Source organism: Mycetomoellerius zeteki, unplaced genomic scaffold, assembly GCF_001594055.1.
Source record: "Mycetomoellerius zeteki isolate Tzet28-1 unplaced genomic scaffold, Tzet1.0 scaffold106, whole genome shotgun sequence".
NCBI lineage: Eukaryota > Metazoa > Arthropoda > Insecta > Hymenoptera > Formicidae > Mycetomoellerius > Mycetomoellerius zeteki.
Genome location: NW_017255975.1, coordinates 3,208,272 through 3,226,723, shown reverse-complemented (window position 1 = coordinate 3,226,723; position 18,452 = coordinate 3,208,272). Strand labels below are relative to the sequence as shown.

The window sequence follows — 18,452 nt, the reverse complement described above, 5'->3', positions numbered from 1 at the left end:
AAAAATGCTATGCCATATTTTACCATCTAATTTGCTGCAGCAGCTAATCTTTTTTTCAGTGTACTAATTTATACTTCTACACACCTCATTAAAATTGTTATTATTATTATTATTATTATATTTCGGATCTTGGCGCAAAAAAAGGAAAGAGAAAGATCGATATAAAGAGCGATGTCTACAATAAAATAGTAAACCTTAAGCCGTAAGAAGTCATAGTCGATTATTATTCTCCTCATATTTGATTTCCTGTGATTGGTCAATTTTTTACGGTTTAAGACTTAAAACTCTAGCTGCGTTCCGTTATAATTCACTACGAGTATTGAAAATCTATAGTTCACGTTATACGTATACTATAAATTTTCAGTACTCGCAATGAATAACGGAATGCAGCCTCTGTTGTAGACACCGCGTAATGGACGGACTAGTCCATGAGATCAGATCGTTGCCAGTGTAGGCAGCAGTGGGAGCCAATTAAAAAGAGAAGAAAAGGAAGAAAGCCGCCATGTCTCCTTCATTAAAAATTCCAACCCGTTCGTTTTGAGATACGCGGCGGGTATATGATAAATATAAAAAATGCTTGGTATGTGATAAATAAAATGGTTGATATGTGACAAATAAGACAAGTTTTTTAATTGATTCATTGATCAATTACGTCACGCGCACATGCAATTTTTTCCGTGAAAGCTGAATTCGCATATTATACGATTGATCGCTGAATTAAAAAACTCGCCTACGCGACAAGATGAATGACGTCACGCATTTTAACATAACCCACACAACACAGTGATGTCCAAAGGACGTTCACGTTCTAGACTTCTCTCTCTCTCTCTCTCTCTCTCTCTCTCTCTCTCTCTTCAAGAAGTACTTCTAAGAAATGTGTGAATATACGTCTATTGCCATTTAATAAAATAATTACAATGCATAAGTCATTTTTACCTCAATCTGCCTCAATCCTTGCAACTTGCATGCAATCACGAACTTCACAATCTTCGCAAACCTTCGCGCCTCGGCTCGTCGCTGATCACCGCGAAACTGATCGCGCCCTCTCGCGGCAGATCGCGGCGTCAACCGTGTCGGTAACCGAGATTCGGTTTGAATCATCGAATGTGCGCGATCTTGTTGCGCGCCTGCGCACGAAAAAACGACCGTCACCGCGTCGTCACGAATACTTTCAAGTCGATAACGACGTTATGACGTATAATCTCACGTTCCGTATCGGGTGACTCAATGTAACGACAATTACGCGTTGACTCGACAACGATACGTTGAGCGAAATCAATTACGCCCGTTTAAATTCGTGTCATGAAATAAAAATTTATAAGAAAAAAGGATTGCGATCAGCAGAAAAGACAGCTTTGCAATTGTTGTAGGATTTAAAAAAATGTTTTTTAACTGTATATAATATATTATATGTATATATAATAAAAACATTTATTCACATCGATCGTTACGAAATCGTTACCAGTTTGCTTCAATCTTTAAAAACTATATGTATGATTCAGAGAATCAACTCTGAATTAATTTTTAAATGAAACATATTAACCGACACGATTTCGTAACGATTATATGAATAAGAATTTTATTCTTTATTTGAACGTATTAATTTTATCTTGAATGTGTGTAGTGTCATTATAATGATAATAATTTTCGATTTCTATAAATAAAAATGTATAATATAAGAAAAAAAAAACGATCTCTGAACGGTTAATTACGAAAAGTGAAAGTTATACCCTCTTTTGCTAATAAATGTTACAAAACGTGATTTTATATAAGAACCAAGAAACAAAAAAAAATTAAATAACTTTTAAACCAATAAGAGAATTGTGCTCATCAAAATTTTAAAGATACTCGGATGTATCATTTTTTATGGTCTTAGATTGCACAGATCATAAACATTTATTATAAATATTATGAAATATTTATTGTGAATGTTATAGTAAATGCTATGAACATACTTAATGAGACATTATAATCCAAGTAAAAAATACTTATTAGAAATACTTATTTATATTTATCACAAATACTGCATAAAATATTTAGAGAGTCTATATTTTAATAATATTTCGAATAAAGCTTTATATAAAATATGTATGAAATATCTATATAATATTTCAAAAAATGAATATTAATAAATATTTATCATAAATATTCTGTGCTGTCTAGGAATAATATAAAATTATATATAATTATATGTAAAATTGTCATATGTTATATATACAATATATACAATTATATATAAAATATGTCCATATATAACATTTTTTTCTCGACTAATAAAAATAACAATTTATGAAATTTTGTTACTTTAGCATGTTTTTAGATATGACACATTCATCCTTAATATGATTTGTTTACATTTAGATCCATTTATTGGACGAAGGAATTAAGGGAAAACTGAAAAATATTTAAAGAATCTACAATAATTGCAAAAAACTCACTAATTTTTTTCTACTAAACGCACTGAAAGAGCCGCGAAGCGGAGCGACGAGCAACCGTAGAGGTTTCTCCGTACCAGCGACAGATGGCTCTAAAAACGTCGTAGTCGGCCGAATGGCGTTCGAACGGCGGAGGCGCATCGGCGACTGGTCACGTCGTCGTGCCCGCCGCGACCAATCGGCGACCGCCGGCGTGTACCACGTGACCGAAAAAATCGAAATGGTAGACGTATCGGGACGCAGGATCCCGTGTGGAGACGAAGGACGATAAACCTGGGCAAGGGCCCCCCGTCATCCCGTGGTGATCGGTGACCGTGCGTGAATCCTCGCGAGCGTGTATCTCGCGCGAGGTGCCGCGGCAGGTAAAATCGCCGTGATTTCGAGCGCCGTCCGCGGCCCCGCGGTCCAGGCCGGTGCGCGCTGCGGATCGATCCCCGACGGTGGCCGATCGAAGGCTGCTCACGGGCAAGCGCGTGTTTACCAAAGTGTCAACCCGCCCGTATTGTACGCGCGCGTGTCTACCGTATCGTTCGCCCGTGTCCCTGGTGTCGACCGCTCGAGAAATACGTTGGCACGGTTGACGTCGGCGTGGCCGCTTATCGCGAAGCGGGCCGGTCGTGCGCGGTGTTCGCTGCTACGGGTCCATCCGTGCGATCCGACGGCGTGCGCACGGCCAGCGACGTGAGGGATCCGCGCCGCGGTGCCGCGCGACTCGCGAAGCGAATGCGAGAAGGGGAGAAGAAGGCGATCATATCGGTGGAATCTACACGAGGACACGAGACAGCGGTTTATTTTCCCGCGGCGACGACGCGGCGGGCCTCCCGGCCCGCGGCAGCATGCCCGAGCGCATTGCGCGGGCCCCGCTGCTTCTGGAGGACGAGGATGCTTCGCAACGTGGATCCCGCGTTCCACGAAGGAGGTAACGACGGATGCTTAAGTATCGCGAGGCCGAGCGAGTGAACGCACGCACGCGAACGAGCGAGCGAGCGAGCGAATGGACGAACGAACGAACGAACGAACGAACGAACACGCAGGCACTCACGCATGCCTCGCTGTGCTTCGTAACGATGCATTCCTTCGCGGTGATACCGCGGCGTGTTGCGCTCCGTGATTCAGCTTTTGCTCCAGAAACGCCTGTAATGATTTAAGCGTGGTTTATCATGTTGACGTTCGCTTGTCGCGCGAGCTGCCCCTGATTGGCAGGCACGGTCCGTGACCCGTCAATCTGTACAGCAAGACCCCGCGTATCCAAATGTCATACGGCCGTTGGCTCCCCCACGCTCGCCGTTGCGGAGGAACGGACGATCGCGGTATCGCGGAAACGTAAATACCGCTCTCGCGGCATTCCTTTTTATGAACGTGCGCGAGACGCAATCTCGCCCGAGAGCCCGTGGATCGAACGGGAGGGGCGACTCTCTGGTGTTTTTCTTGTGATTTAACAACGGCAACCAGCGGCGACAGTGCGGGTTATTTGCGGGCGCGCGCTTCCTCGGAAAAAACGTCCCGGGGTTGGAAGTGAGATATTTTTAAATTCAACCGTGCATCATCGGCTTCACGGCGCGCAACACGTGCGTGTCGTGCATCCCGACGACGGGCCGAAACGAGACACGTAGCGGACACTGCGTGGTGGCGTCGCTAAAAACAATCGGAAAAGTTCGATTATTCTTATCCGTCTTCGCTTTTAATAGCCCTTCTAATAGTTCCCTCGTCCTCCTACACGATTTACGATGTGCGTTCTATCTACGTGCGCTCGTTTAAAATAGAAATGCAATGCACCTGTTTCATTCCCGTTTACGTCGCACGCTGAGAGGCGTTACATCGTAACTAAAGTCAGGATTAGTTTATTTTATACGCGTGTAACGTGATCCGTCTCTGGATCGATACAAGTTTTTAACCCTTTCTGTAGTATTAAATGAAGTAGAAAGCGTCTGTACTTCAAGATGCCGATTAAATTGCTGGTGATCAATGTAAACTAATTTTAATTTCGATTCAACTTTTTATCTTTTTCTAATTCTTAGAATTAAAAAAAAAGATTTTAAAAAAAGAAAATTGAGCCAAGATTAAAGTTAGTCCACATTGGTGAAAACAAGCATAAATAATATTAAATGACGTGATCCAATTTTTGCCTGCTTCTTTACTTTAATGTGTTGTATACATTTTTTTCAGATAGGACACTTTTCTGATTTAGAAAAGGCTTTGTGCAATAGATGGAAATGATACAGTCGTAAACTATTGCAATAAATATGTTGAAATACTCAAAAGGCACGAGAATATTTACAATGCGCTCTGGAGACCTTGGATTTTTGTCAAAACAAGGAAACTAAGTTACTGCCTACCAACAATAGCACACCCACGCTTGTCACCTGTTCAGTGAATGTTGTGATAATAATTTAATGCTATCGGAGAGGTTCCATTGGACAGTCCGTGTTAAATGCATGATATTCAGATAAAACAGGCTATTCTACAACTCTAAAAATACTCTAACTCTTAATGAACAAATCAGGAACAAGGACCTATCGAATTGACTGAGCATATAAATCTATAAAAGAAGGAATAAAATAATTCTCTATTTTATTACATTAATTATTAACCAATGGTTGGAATACTCTACGATATATTGAGAAAGATCTAGAAATAATTTGGAAGGGCTTTACAATTTCTTATTGGTATGCTTTATGACCAGGAGAGATACAAATTTTTATTTTATATCACATAAATTTATTTTTAAAACTTTAAGTGATACGCGCGTATAATTAAAATTGATTACCTCTCAAAACCTAGCCAATTGGCGAGTGTATTTGGCAAGAAACAATTCAAATTGTATCAAAAATATAACACAGAATTAACGCGTGTAAATAATCATAAACATTGACGTTGTATTATTCCAAGCTTGTAAAACAAAATGTATAATAATTATTTTAAACGCTTAAATCAGTGGTTGTATATAACGACTAAACAAGAAGGAGAAACAACGCATTTGAAATACTATATAGATGATAGAGGATATATTTGCTAACCCTCTTCAATACAAGGTACGCTATTAAAGTGACTTGATTTATATAATATTAAATAGATTACTTTTTTATCTTTGTAATCATGATTTTAGGGTTAAAAAATGGACAACAGTGGATCTGGAGTAGTGCAAGTATTTGTGGGTGAATGGAGCCTTGAATATGAGGCGCTCTCCATTAAAGCCACGAAACAAACTTCATCAGCCGAGATTGTAGAATGTATTATTGAAAGACTCGGACTGGTTGAAGTTTCTGTTTCGAATGGCTATGAGTTAGCAGAAGTGGTAGGGAATTCTGTTGGTCAAGAATGTAAGGAAAGAAGACTTGGCCCCGCTGAATGCCCTGTAGCACTCATGTTACTGTGGCCAAAAAATGATACTCAGCAAGAATACTACAGGTCTATTATATTTCAACATAATTACGTTTTATTATTAATGTTCGATTTAGAGTGATTTCTTATAAAATAATTTTTTCTTTATTTTTCAGATTTTATCTACGAAAAAAGCAACCAGACTATTTATGGTCTGACAGTAGGTTTCCTATGGATCCTCAACTCTTAAAGGACTATTTTAATAGATTCCTTTATCAACCACGTGACAAGGAATACCCAGATCTATGTCAGCTTCCAGATCTGAATGAGCAAACACTGTTGGACAATCTGAGGGCAAGGTTTTTGGCTGGCAACATATATACTTACGTTGGCAGTATACTGATTGCCTTGAATCCATTCAAATTCTACCCTATCTACAATCCAAAATATGTAAAATTATATCAAAACAGAAGGCTGGGTCCAGACATACCTCCTCATATATTTGCCATAGCCGATGCAGCTTATCATTGTATGCTTAAGGAGAAGAAGAATCAATGTATCGTTATCAGTGGTGAAAGTGGTTCTGGTAAAACTGAATCAACGAATTTCTTGTTGCATCATTTGACAGCACTTAGTCAAAAGGGTTCACATGGCAGCGGTGTAGAACAAACTATACTCAGCGCTGGACCTGTTCTAGAAGCATTTGGTAATGCAAAAACGGCCCATAATAACAATAGCAGTCGTTTTGGAAAATTTATCCAAGTAAATTACAAGGAAAATGGAATGGTTCATGGGTATGTAATAAACAGTAATAATCTACAGTAATAAACCTACTGAATATAAACTGTAAAATAGAAGTGACTTAAATGCATTTTATAGTGCTGTGGTTCAAAAATACCTTCTCGAGAAATCCAGGATTGTTTCTCAAGGACGAAATGAAAGGAATTATCACGTGTTTTATTACCTGTTGGCTGGCGCAAACGAGCAAGAGAAACAGCTGTTGCATTTGGAGAGCTGTGATCGGTACAATTACTTAAATAAAAGCGGTTGCTACGGACTAGAAAATATTGACGAACGACATGAATTCTCGAGATTAAAACAGTCTATGGAAATGGTAGGCTTTACAGCAGAAAAGCAAAGACGACTCTTTGCAGTTCTTTCGGCAGTCCTTTTACTAGGTGATTATCGACTCGTCCATACCCATGGGCGCCGCGAGGGGGATGCAAGGGGGTGCATTTGATTTATGATATAATTAGAGAATGAAAAATCTACAGGAAAAAGAGAAATCGCGTAAATATGGAAAATAATTTTTTCAGTTGAACAGAAATTAAGTGCATAAATCTTAATTAATATTTGTAATAAAACTTTGGAAAATCAATTTTAGAAAAATCAATGTTTCAATCAAATTGAAACAAAAACTTGAGTTGTCTTGGTTGCTGTCCAAATTTGTTTCAAATTTGAATTCTTCTGGATGTACCTCCCTGCAAGTAACTCTGTCGGCGCCCATGTCCATACCATATACATCATTAAATTAACTCTGGATTCTTAAGCTTGTTCTTTTTAAATAAACTTCTTGCTCCATTCATATTTTTTCTTTTTTTCTTCAATGTGGAGAGAAAAAGAAAGGATGAACTTCTGTGCCAGAAGTTTAGCTGAAAAAAACAAACTTTTTGATTTAGGTAATGTTGAATTTTATCCGAGAAAGTCGTATCACCATCACGACGAAGCTGTAGGTGTTAAAAATCCAGAAGTAGTTGCATTGATATCAGAACTTCTCCGAGTAAAACAAGAAACTCTGTTGGCTGCACTCACTGCCAAACGTGCAAGAGCTTCCGGAGAGACTTTAGTTATTAACTATAGACTTCCCGAAGCGATTGCGGCACGCGATGCCATGGCAAAGTGTTTGTATGGAGCTTTATTTGATTGGATTGTGTTGCAGGTAATAGAAATACCTTCGTTTATATAAACAATTATGGTTATTAATTGTACGACACATGAAATAATTTATTATTTGTGTTAGGTGAATCATGCCCTACTTTCTAAAAAAGATACTCTCAGAGATCATCAAGGCAATAGTATAGGCGTATTAGACATATTTGGCTTTGAAGATTTTAAAACATGCAACAGTTTCGAGCAATTATGCATCAATTATGCAAATGAACAATTACAACATTACTTTAACCAACATGTTTTCCAATACGAACAACGAGAATATAGAAAGCAGGGGATTAGATGGACAGACATAGGATACAGCGATAACTCCGGATGTCTTAATCTCATCGAAGGGAAACCGAACGGTCTTTTATGTCTTCTTGACGATCAGTGCAAGTTAGTATTATCTCTTGAATACACTGCTTTTTCAATATTTTGAAATAAATATATTTCAAATATTTAACTTTGTTTTATAGCTTTCCTGGTGCGACAAACGAAACGTTGCTACAGAAATTTAACACTGTGCATAAAGAAAATCCGTTTTATGAAGCGCCACAGCGTCGAGAAGCAGCGTTTGTTGTACGTCATTATGCCGGTGCAGTAAAGTACCAAGCTGCCAATATGAGAGAAAAGAATCTAGACTTGATGCGACCCGATGGCGTAGTCGGAGTACTGAAAAACTCCTCCCTTGCTTTCGTGCGGGAGTTAGTCGGCGCTGATCCGGTCGCCGTATTTAGATGGGCCATACTGCGAGCCTTCTTCCGCGCTCACTTTGCGTTTCAAGAAGCTGGTCGAGCACACAGACATGGTAGAGGTAAATATTGAATTGCGATACGTTATTTCAACATTGTTAAAGCATCGATTAATGTAAGGAATTGATACAAAAATATGTACCTTTTCTTTCAGTCGATGGAAACAAGACATCTGTACAAAACAGATACAGGACACCCAACGAGAATTTAATAAGGTAATGTTAAAATCTTTTTAGCTTTCTAATTAAATAACGTTTTGATATATGAACGATAATAAAAGAGTATTAAACGCTTCTATTTGTAACCTATATATAACAAAGCAAGATATAGTATTAAATTGAGAATTGTGTAAGAAGAAAGTGCTTGTTGCGCTTGTTTTTTTGGACATGTTTGATCTGTATATTGTCTTATTTAGTATGAATCTACGTTGTGCGTCAATAATACATGCATCACGCTCTGAGAAATTTTTGATATTTATAAATTAAGACGAATCTCTTTATTATATTTATATTGGCCATATGTCTTTTATCCCTTTGTAGCCATCTTGTGACGTTGTCGACAGTCAATCTAACTATTAACCGAATTGCGTAAGTGGTCTTTCGATCCACTGTATGTGTAATTTTCGCAAATGTTGTATTTTGTTGATATATCCCATGGATTTACAACAAATGAAATTATATTAGCATATTAATGACGATCAATCTCAGCCTTAAATAATGTAAAAAGTGTAAATAATCCATTCTGAGTAAATTTGTAAATCCATATACTTTTACTCCAGTTATGTGTGTCTACGATTTTATTTCGATTTATGCTTGCATTCCTTGTGTTAGCTATAACTAGAATGCAGTTTCCATGATATTTTCTATACAATTACATTCTATTATTGTATAATGTTCTTGTTGTATCTGGGCATGATTTATGACGCAAAACTGAATTTCCTTTTATACAGTTCATATCAGTCATCTCTCATTTTTTTTGCGTTTATATTCAAATCATTCATCAATCGAAAAAACATTTCCCTAAAAATATATCATATATACATATGTATATATAAAGCTCGGTACTCGCGTGATTGAAAAGAAGCACATTAAAAATGATCGGCCAATAATTTATAAACGATAATTAGGCAATCGTAAGGAATGTCGTTGACGAAATAATTAAGAACTAGAAAATTTTTCAGTTCACACAAACATACTCGCCCACCAAGTTATCAGAAGCAACGCAGTGTATGTTTACCACCGGCTACTGCTCCTTCTGCCACATTATCTTCTATACAAACCGAAAACAACGATAATATAAACAACAATCGTCTATCGTGGCCACAATTTAGAAACATTAATCAGACGCAACACCCATCAAACGTTACATCGACGAAGGGTGGTTACATATTACGGGGCAGGGAAGACCAGTCCTATAGTAATAATAAATTCAGACGAGATACTCATACACCGCTAGAGAGGGTGCTTCCAAAAGACGAAGCAAACGTCATGGAACGCGCTAATCAGATTGTCATGTATGTAAAACGTATCTATTAGATTCTCATTTAATAACGTAATTTAAGTTACAGAGAAAAATTATTGATTTACGTAAATCAAGATTAATATGTGCTTTATAGCAATTCCGGGTGGTGATGGGTTTCCTTTTTGTAGGTAATAGCATTTTCGTAAGCCATTAATAGTTAAAACTGTACCGTGGCTTTATTCATTTATCTTAATTTCTCGATGACATGTCGCTACATCTTTTGATAACAAAAGAACATTATATATCCATCATAAAATCATTTTTCATTATCATCAATCTTACAATTCTCGATATAATTAATGATGATTGCTGCATGCTGAATGTTTGCAACAGTTCCTTAAAGTTTTTACTAAAGAGTTGCATATATTTTATTTGTAACTACTATAAGAACCATGTATAAAAACTATGAATAATTCATAATATAGAATACAAATATGACAGAACAATATAAATTAATATTATTATAATTATAAATTAAAAATGTGATTTCTTCTACATTAATATTTCATTTGTACCATCATCATAATACTTAAATGTTTCCTATAACATTGGATTAAGTATTATCCTTAAGCTTGCTATGTTTCTTACTATATCTACTTACTATATCTACTTACTATATCATATAAATTTTCTACTATTTCTTATTTCTCTATTCTGTATATTAGATATATTTTGTATGTATATAGATATAGATTTTCCATTATTCATAAAACACTACTGGTAGAATATGACTAGATTGTAATTCCTTCTCCTGTGTAAATATAAAATTATTATCTGAAGAGTGATACTATTTGAACACATGTATTTCTACATACATGATAATATACTAAATGATAATAACAGGAGAATGAATGTACATCATATGTCGAATACAAATGTATATTAGCATCGGAATGTTTACAGGAAAAATAAATCGTTTCGGCCAAGGGAACGTGGCAAGAAAGGTCTGAAAAATCTGCAAACTGTAAAGACACTCGCAGGAAGAACGCAGAGTTACGGTACAGGACCGGGAAAAGCCAGAAAACAGCCTATGACCGTTTCTGCACAATTTCAGCAGAGTTTGCACAGTCTGATGGACACTCTGAATCAGGCAAATCCTTTCTTCATCAGATGCATTAAGAGCAACGCTAATAAAATACCAAATGAATTTGATGAGGAAACAGTACAACGACAGCTGCGCTATACAGGCATGTTGGAAACCGTCAGAATAAGGCAGGCCGGTTTCAACGTGCGACTAACATATGAGGAATTTATACAACTCTATCGAATGCTGCTTCCTAAGGGTCTTCTGAGCTCACAATCCGACGTGAGGGACTTCCTACTGACTCTCAATCTCAATAGAGATAATTATCAGTTGGGTACTACCAAAGTCTTCCTCCGAGAGTCCGAAAAGATCAAACTGGACATTGAACTCCATCAACAAATTATAACAAGCATTACCACTATACAGAAATGGTTCCGCGCTTGTTTAGAAAGGCGAAAATTCCTCAGATTAAAGAATGCTATTGTACAAATACAATCTTTCTGGAGAATGGTTTCGGCACAGCGACTGGCTCAGGTTCTTCGTGCAAAAACCGAAGCCGCGTTACATATACAAACTGCTTGGAGGGTGTACAAACAACATAGCTGGTTTAAAAAGCTAAAGTCGTGCGTAATTACCTTCCAAGCGTACGTTAGAGGAAATAATGCCAGAAAGAAATTTATTGAATTGAAAAAACGGAAAAGGCCTCCACCAGATAGAATTCAAGAAGTCAAAAAAATTCCAGAATATAAGGAGTTTATATATGATAAAGTGTACGCCAAAGATAGTGAAGAGTAAGTATAACACAAAACGTACACATGTACATATTATAAAACGATATGGAAATAACTTGTATTATTTTTTAATGTATAGATCGTTCGCGGAAGATCGAAGTCTGACAGAATACGGCGAATCACCTCGAAAAGTAGAATCTCAAAATCGACTTACGTCAGTAAGGTAGGTACTAAAGTTTCAATTTCACAGTTAGGGTTTTTGCAAAAACTTATTGAGCTCTTTATAGGAGTGATAACGCCTATCGAGACAGCACTTTGGATACAAGCATCTCGTATTCCAAACGAAAGCTTACTCCGAACAAGCGAATTTTGCATGACGCAGCGTTGAAAAATACGGAAACGTATAATTTCGATGAGATCACAGATCGTAAGAGTAGTCTCGAGAGTTTAACCAGTCTAAGGAGTTACGAATCTCAAGCTAGTATCAATAGTTCTGAATCGCAAGAAAATTCCGGCTCAAGACCCGTACCAAGCACAAGGACAAAACGCGGTGATCATTCATCGGCAATTGCATCGAATGTAAATCTATTGAACGCGTCCAGTCGACTCTCCTCAGTGAGTAGAAGAACTGACAGCTCCTCGACAGGATATAGTGATGGTGAAACCGAAAGCGAGACACCGAGCGCCGTGCAAAGTGCTCCACCCGTTTTCAACACGAGTCTACCGTTCGTCAGTTCGCGCGACATAAAGTATCACCCCACCAACGTAAACCTGACGCACAGTCCGAATTCGGATATTTGGCGTCGTAGAGCAGATTACTCGCCCGCCAATTACAGCGATTACTTTATGCAGGTACCTCAGAAAGCAACCGTTACCCGATCTCCTAACGTGTCCCATTACAAGAGTTCGACGGATAGTGTTTTCGAACAAATCCGACAGGAGAAGCCCAACGAAGCTGCAAACTATAATGTTAAACTCGACACGAGCGATCGCTTCGTTCAGATGGAAAGTTTAACGAGTAGGCAACAACGTGGATTTAATGACAACAACGTAGCTGATCGAATGGAAAATATTCCAATATCGCCGACAAAACGAGATCAAACCAAGCATGGACCCCTCAAAAATGTCAAAGATCTTAGCCACTTGCGGCGACAAAACTCGGAGGGAGATACAGCGATGAAAGTCATAGATGTCAACGACGATAACACTTTGAAAAGCACTTTATTGAGAGGATCTTCGCCAAATGAAAAGAATTCGCGTTCGAAGGAGAAATATGAGCCGGACGTTCCAGTGAGAAACGCAAGACGAAATAGGCCTTCAAGAGAGGTTCAGTGTCGGTCTATGGGCGAAAGTGTAGTCGAAACTAATACGGAAACACGAAATCTGCTTCTTGGTACAATTAAGGAAAGTGACTTGAATAAAACAACTGTATGGTCTCGGAAAGATTATCCACACGAAACTACTTCTCGATCTGTTACGGATTGGCCCATGAATAAGAATGAAGCTACATACAAAGTACAGCAGCCCGGTAAACGCATAAGGTCCAACGCGATAACGACTCTCGAGCTACGAAGGAGGAATTCCGATCCAGCCACGAAAATCTCGGGTCTAAGTGAGGATAAAATGGGACAGGATACCACCTCGAACGATCTGAAATTGGCACCCGGCATGAATCTTCTTGAATGGAAAGGTAATAATCTGTTTACTTTAGCTGGCCATCGTTTTCGAAAAGTGGCGAGATTTGCAAAGGACGACGTATGTGTGTGTTGCCACGAGAAAATGGATGCGTTCGTGACGCAAGGCTACAAATGTGTCGACTGTAAGCAGTTGTACCATGTCAAGTGCATTCAAAACGGTGGAGTGTTGAGAATGCCATGCCTTTTGGCCAACACACCGAACAGACGGAAAAATAGAAAACCACCGCGCACACCATATGATACTACGAAACAAACGGTCGCGTCCAAATTTAATCTAACTGGCACTTCAGCCTTTTCCGATAGCACGGATAAGATTATTTCCGACGCCAAAGAGTTAGCACTGATGCAAGATTTTATCACCAAGAAGATCTACAAAATGGAGAGTCAAGAGGAGGGACGGAAACCGAGCGAAGTGGATCGTGTTTTCAAGCATGCTCTTAGGAAATTCAAGGACGACCTGGTGATCACATATAGCGTCGCCATACAGCAAGGCGTAGAGGGTAACATCAAGTACACCGATTTGATCGCAAATTTTCTTCACGTTATGGAAACTGTTTGCAAGCAAGAGAACACGAGGGAAGATTTTCCTGTAACAATGGGCGTGAATGCATTCAGAGGCTTCATGAATGAATTTATGGCTATGGTTAAAACTGAAGCTCCTGAAAAGCAAAGCAAGAGCAAACGGAAGAAAGAGAAGAAGCGAAAACAGGAAGAGCCCATACGACATGGCAGTCACATGTTCCAGTTGACTATTATCAACATACCCACCGCGTGTGAAGTCTGCACGTCTTTCTTCATGTGGCCTATTGAGCGAGGACTCGTTTGCCAGAGTAAGTAATCCATGTACACGAATCCATATCTACATTTCTCCTTTTTAACGATTATAATTATAATAATTATACTTTGTTTTTAGATTGTAAATTGACATGCCACAAAAAGTGCTACATGAAGGCTTCGGCGGAATGCGGCAAGGATGGTTCTCTGCCTGAAATGAATTCGCGCAAAGTATTTGGTGTACCACTGTACAAGTTAGACTGCGGTGATGGCAAAGTACCACTCGTAGTAGATCGATTAATCACAACTATCGAGATGCATGGTCTCTATACCGAAGGTATATACAGAAAGAGTGGTGTCAGTTCCAAAGTGAGAGAACTCAAAATGAAAATGGACGAAGGTGATTTAGAGAAGGTGGATTTCGAGAACTATCAAGTGCATGTCTTAGCAGCAGTGCTGAAAAGTTTCTTCAGAGACATGCCGGAACCGTTGTTGACTTACGAATATTACGACGACTTCCTGCACGCGGCAAATTTGACGGATCCGCACGATCGAATCAGCACGCTCTTCGCCATATTGAAGAAGTTGCCGAAACCTAATTACGATCTGATGGAACGTTTGATTGTCCATCTAGCGCGAGTAGCGCGACATGAAGTGGACAATAGGATGTCACCATCGGCTTTGGCCATCGTTTTTGCACCGTGCATTCTCAGAACGAACAGGACGTTGCCCGCGCAAGATTCTCTTCAAGACGTAGGCAGGCAGACGCGTTGCGTCGAAACGATTGTACAGGAAAAGTTGAGGGTAGTTAGAGCAACGCTGGCGGACATAAATACCCTCGAATCTGCTTGTCACACAGCGACTCATCGACTCTCCAGTTTACGATCGTCCAAGATCTTCAGTCCAGAGGAGTTGAACGTAGCTGCCTCGAGCGTTGCAGGACGAGCAGTTGCAATGGATCGTGACAGAGATCGAGGAGATGAGGAGGAAGCGCTACTCGTCGATCATATACAAGAAATCCAGAAGGAAAAGGATCTCTTGACGTCTACTCTACCGAGTCTAACGAGGGCTTCTTCGGACGATGATCTCCTCTTGTCAGCCACGGATCTAGACGATGGATCCCTCGACGATCTTCTTCCATCTTCTGCTGGTAAGTACCTTCTAAAAATTGATTTTATTATTATGCGATTTGATCAACAATTTCTCCAGTAAAGCTATTTATGTTCACAAAGGTTTATAAGAGATAGTGCGTTTAATTACTTCATTGTTTTATTAAGTGGTTGATTTTTAAAACGATTCTTTATTATGAAATGATTAAAAACTCTTATAAGATAGGTACTAAGATAGATATATAGATAGGTTTCTAGATTTAAGATCTTTTACTTTTATTAATCACAGACGGACTCGTAAGGAAGAAGCCCGTTCAAAGGCAAAGTTCAGCAGACAATTCGTTTCCAACGATTATCAATATGGACGACGACATGGTAATGGTATGAATAGCGTTCGCGAGTAACGTTAATGTACATTCTAAACGAATATAACAGTCCGATAGACGCGAAATATTAGGACAGAGAATCGTAACTTTACTTGCTGGTTCTTTCAGCTAATTATTAATGTGTTGAGATGCATTAGCTATTACAAAAGCTTATATAAATAGCTTTCGTAATTTATCGGCGACTCCAAAAATGAAGTTTAATTGTGCGACTGAAATGATTCCATTCTCTTATCGAAGTCAGTAGAAATATCTAAAACTATTTCGTATGATTAGGAAAAAACTGCACAAATTTTAACTTTGCCGCATAATTTTATTCACAATGCATTCCTTTCTTTTTGAAGACTGTCGAAGTATTTAGGCGCAACGTTTCGTTTGTCTATAGATCCTAAAAGAAACATTCGATTAATATCAACGCGCCGCTTTACACATTTTAAATATAAGAAATGAAAGCACAGAAAAACTAGGAAATATTTAAAGAAAAGCGTACTTTTAATATTATATATATCTACACATACATGTATATGTTTTTATTTTAAAATGTATATGTATTATATACATGTATACTTTTAAATAAATATATATATGTATATGTATATATTTATAAATATGTGTGTATATATACGTATGTATATGTATTTGTATGTATGTTACATATGTATATATACGTATATATGTATATTTTAAGAAATGTCCGCTTATCAAAGTGATGAGGGAGTCATATCGAATTACTTTTTTACAAATTTACGTTCATAAAACTGTAATTTATTGTTGCACCATGTTGCAATTTTCAGTAAACATGTTTTTTACGGAGACTCTGATATATGATGTGTAGATGCGCTGTTCCTTTATAACTATTCGTTTAGCGTTTGTAGATCTGACTTGAAAACCATCTCTTCCCAAAGGATCTACTTGTCACGTTCGAGTAGAATCGATAATCGACCGCTTTGAATTCCTGTGAGATGTTTTTACTGTATTTCGTTATGATGTTTCGTCTGACGACGATAGTCGATTTAAAGCGTTAGGTTTATAGGCGCAGGAATTTAAGGGACGACCAAGAAAGAAAAAGGAAACCAAAACATAGTTTGTACATATTATGCAATATAAAAATTTTGTAATAATCTGTTATTGTTGAATTTACACGCGAGAGACGTTTAACAAGATTATATTTCTACTGTCGATATTTGTTGTAGGGATAATCACGTCGTTATCGGGTCTCTACCAGTTTTAGTTTTTTCTGTGGATCGATTTTTACTTAACGCGTTTTTTCTCATGCTCAGATGCGTCCTAGAGACAGATGTGCGTACATAAGTAAACGCACACATTACATACAAGTACTTATGTACATAACAAATTCGTGCGAAAGAAGACTAATTAAACTTTTTCGCTCGGAATTTATTGCATTTTTTAAAATTTTGTTTTAATTTATAAAAAGAATATATATATATACATATATATGTATGTTACTCAGTGTGTCTTAGATCTTTATCGATTCTTTTTTTCATGACTTTGCTACGCTATCTCTTTCGTCCATTCGTACGAATTCGTAACTCGTGCCACTTTGTGCGATAGCCTGACGATTGGAGAAAATCGAAAATGTGAAAGAAAAGGGGTGAAAGAGATTTCGATCTCACGTAATAGAAGTCTCTATCCAATAAGGATAATCAGATCAGGTTTCCCACTTACGTATCACGAACTTAATTGAATTCCCCTGCGAATTAATAGTTACGCTTGATGATGATCCCGGATAGAATTGGTCAGTGAATTGAGTCCTTCCTTTTATTTCTTTTTCCGGCTCCGGTTAGCAATCGAATATAACGATATTTTCAATTATAATGGATATAGTAGACGGATGAAGAATTTATCATTACGAGCGCGAGGATGACCTACATAAATTTTTTATTCGTTATTTCTGATCACATATATCATACGTTCTGTTGCATCCAATCACCAAAGACTCATACGCACAATTATTTTTTCATTCTTATATTTATGTCAATCCAATAAGTTTTTTTTTTTACTTTGCGTGCATTGCTTTTTAATACTGAAGCGTCATATATTTTTAATTGCCTTCGCGTATACTTTAAAAGAATAAAACTTATATTTCCGTCCTCTCTCTCGACTAGATCGACAGTTACGTTTGTGCAGCAGGTGAATATTTTAAGTTTCGCGTATCGGCAATCGATGTGACGAAGTATAAATTTCTTTTTCCGTTCAATTAAATCTCGTCTTTAGGTACTGGACCACGCGCGACTTTTATCTGGATAACTTTTAGGATTAAGTCAAGTAATTAAAAAAAAGGGGAAAGAAAAGTAAGAAAGAGAGTCGTTCGTTTTTCCAGAGCATCCTTTTTTTTCTCAACTCGCAAGGACCCATCTCCGCGTTTACGTTCGTTTTAAGAATAATCGACTCGGCGATGATGAATATCCAAGCGATTATCGTCACGTCAAATCGATCCTCGATCGTTTTACACGGTCTCGGGAAACGAGACGATTTTAAATTGCCTTTTTACAATCGATAAGTTTTACGAAATGTAGCTAAGGTAAATCGTTATGAAATCGTCTTCACTTTGCGTGTGGGGGGGGGGGGGGAAATCGTATAGTGTTATATAAATGTAACGTTACCTTTCTCATCTGTAAAGCCATGACATCGTGCTCGCGATGCACAAATGACTTTAAGCGAAGCGGAACGATCTTAATGGAAAAAAAAAATTTTTTCATATACTATATAGAGGATACCAATATATATACAATATATATTTTTGTTACGTCCA

The 18,452-nt window shown here is 38.0% G+C and overlaps 1 protein-coding gene across 2 annotated transcripts; it reads left to right on the top strand.

Annotated features, from left to right (window-relative positions):
- The first annotated feature begins 5,228 nt into the window (after window positions 1-5,228).
- LOC108724608 (unconventional myosin-IXa) lies at window positions 5,229-16,141 on the top strand. Of its 2 annotated transcripts, XM_018451060.1 has the most exons (14): window positions 5,229-5,467; window positions 5,542-5,843; window positions 5,933-6,550; window positions 6,636-6,934; window positions 7,436-7,695; window positions 7,777-8,084; window positions 8,165-8,502; window positions 8,595-8,655; window positions 9,621-9,953; window positions 10,865-11,776; window positions 11,856-11,939; window positions 12,004-14,243; window positions 14,327-15,337; window positions 15,586-16,141. In XM_018451060.1, the coding sequence occupies exons 2-14, from the start codon at window positions 5,551-5,553 to the stop codon at window positions 15,681-15,683; spliced, it is 6,855 nt and encodes a 2,284-aa protein (XP_018306562.1). In that variant the 5' UTR covers window positions 5,229-5,467; window positions 5,542-5,550; the 3' UTR covers window positions 15,684-16,141. The 2 variants fall into 2 exon arrangements, with proteins under 2 accessions (XP_018306562.1, XP_018306571.1); XM_018451069.1 differs by lacking the exon at window positions 9,621-9,953.
- Window positions 16,142-18,452: the final 2,311 nt, after the last annotated feature.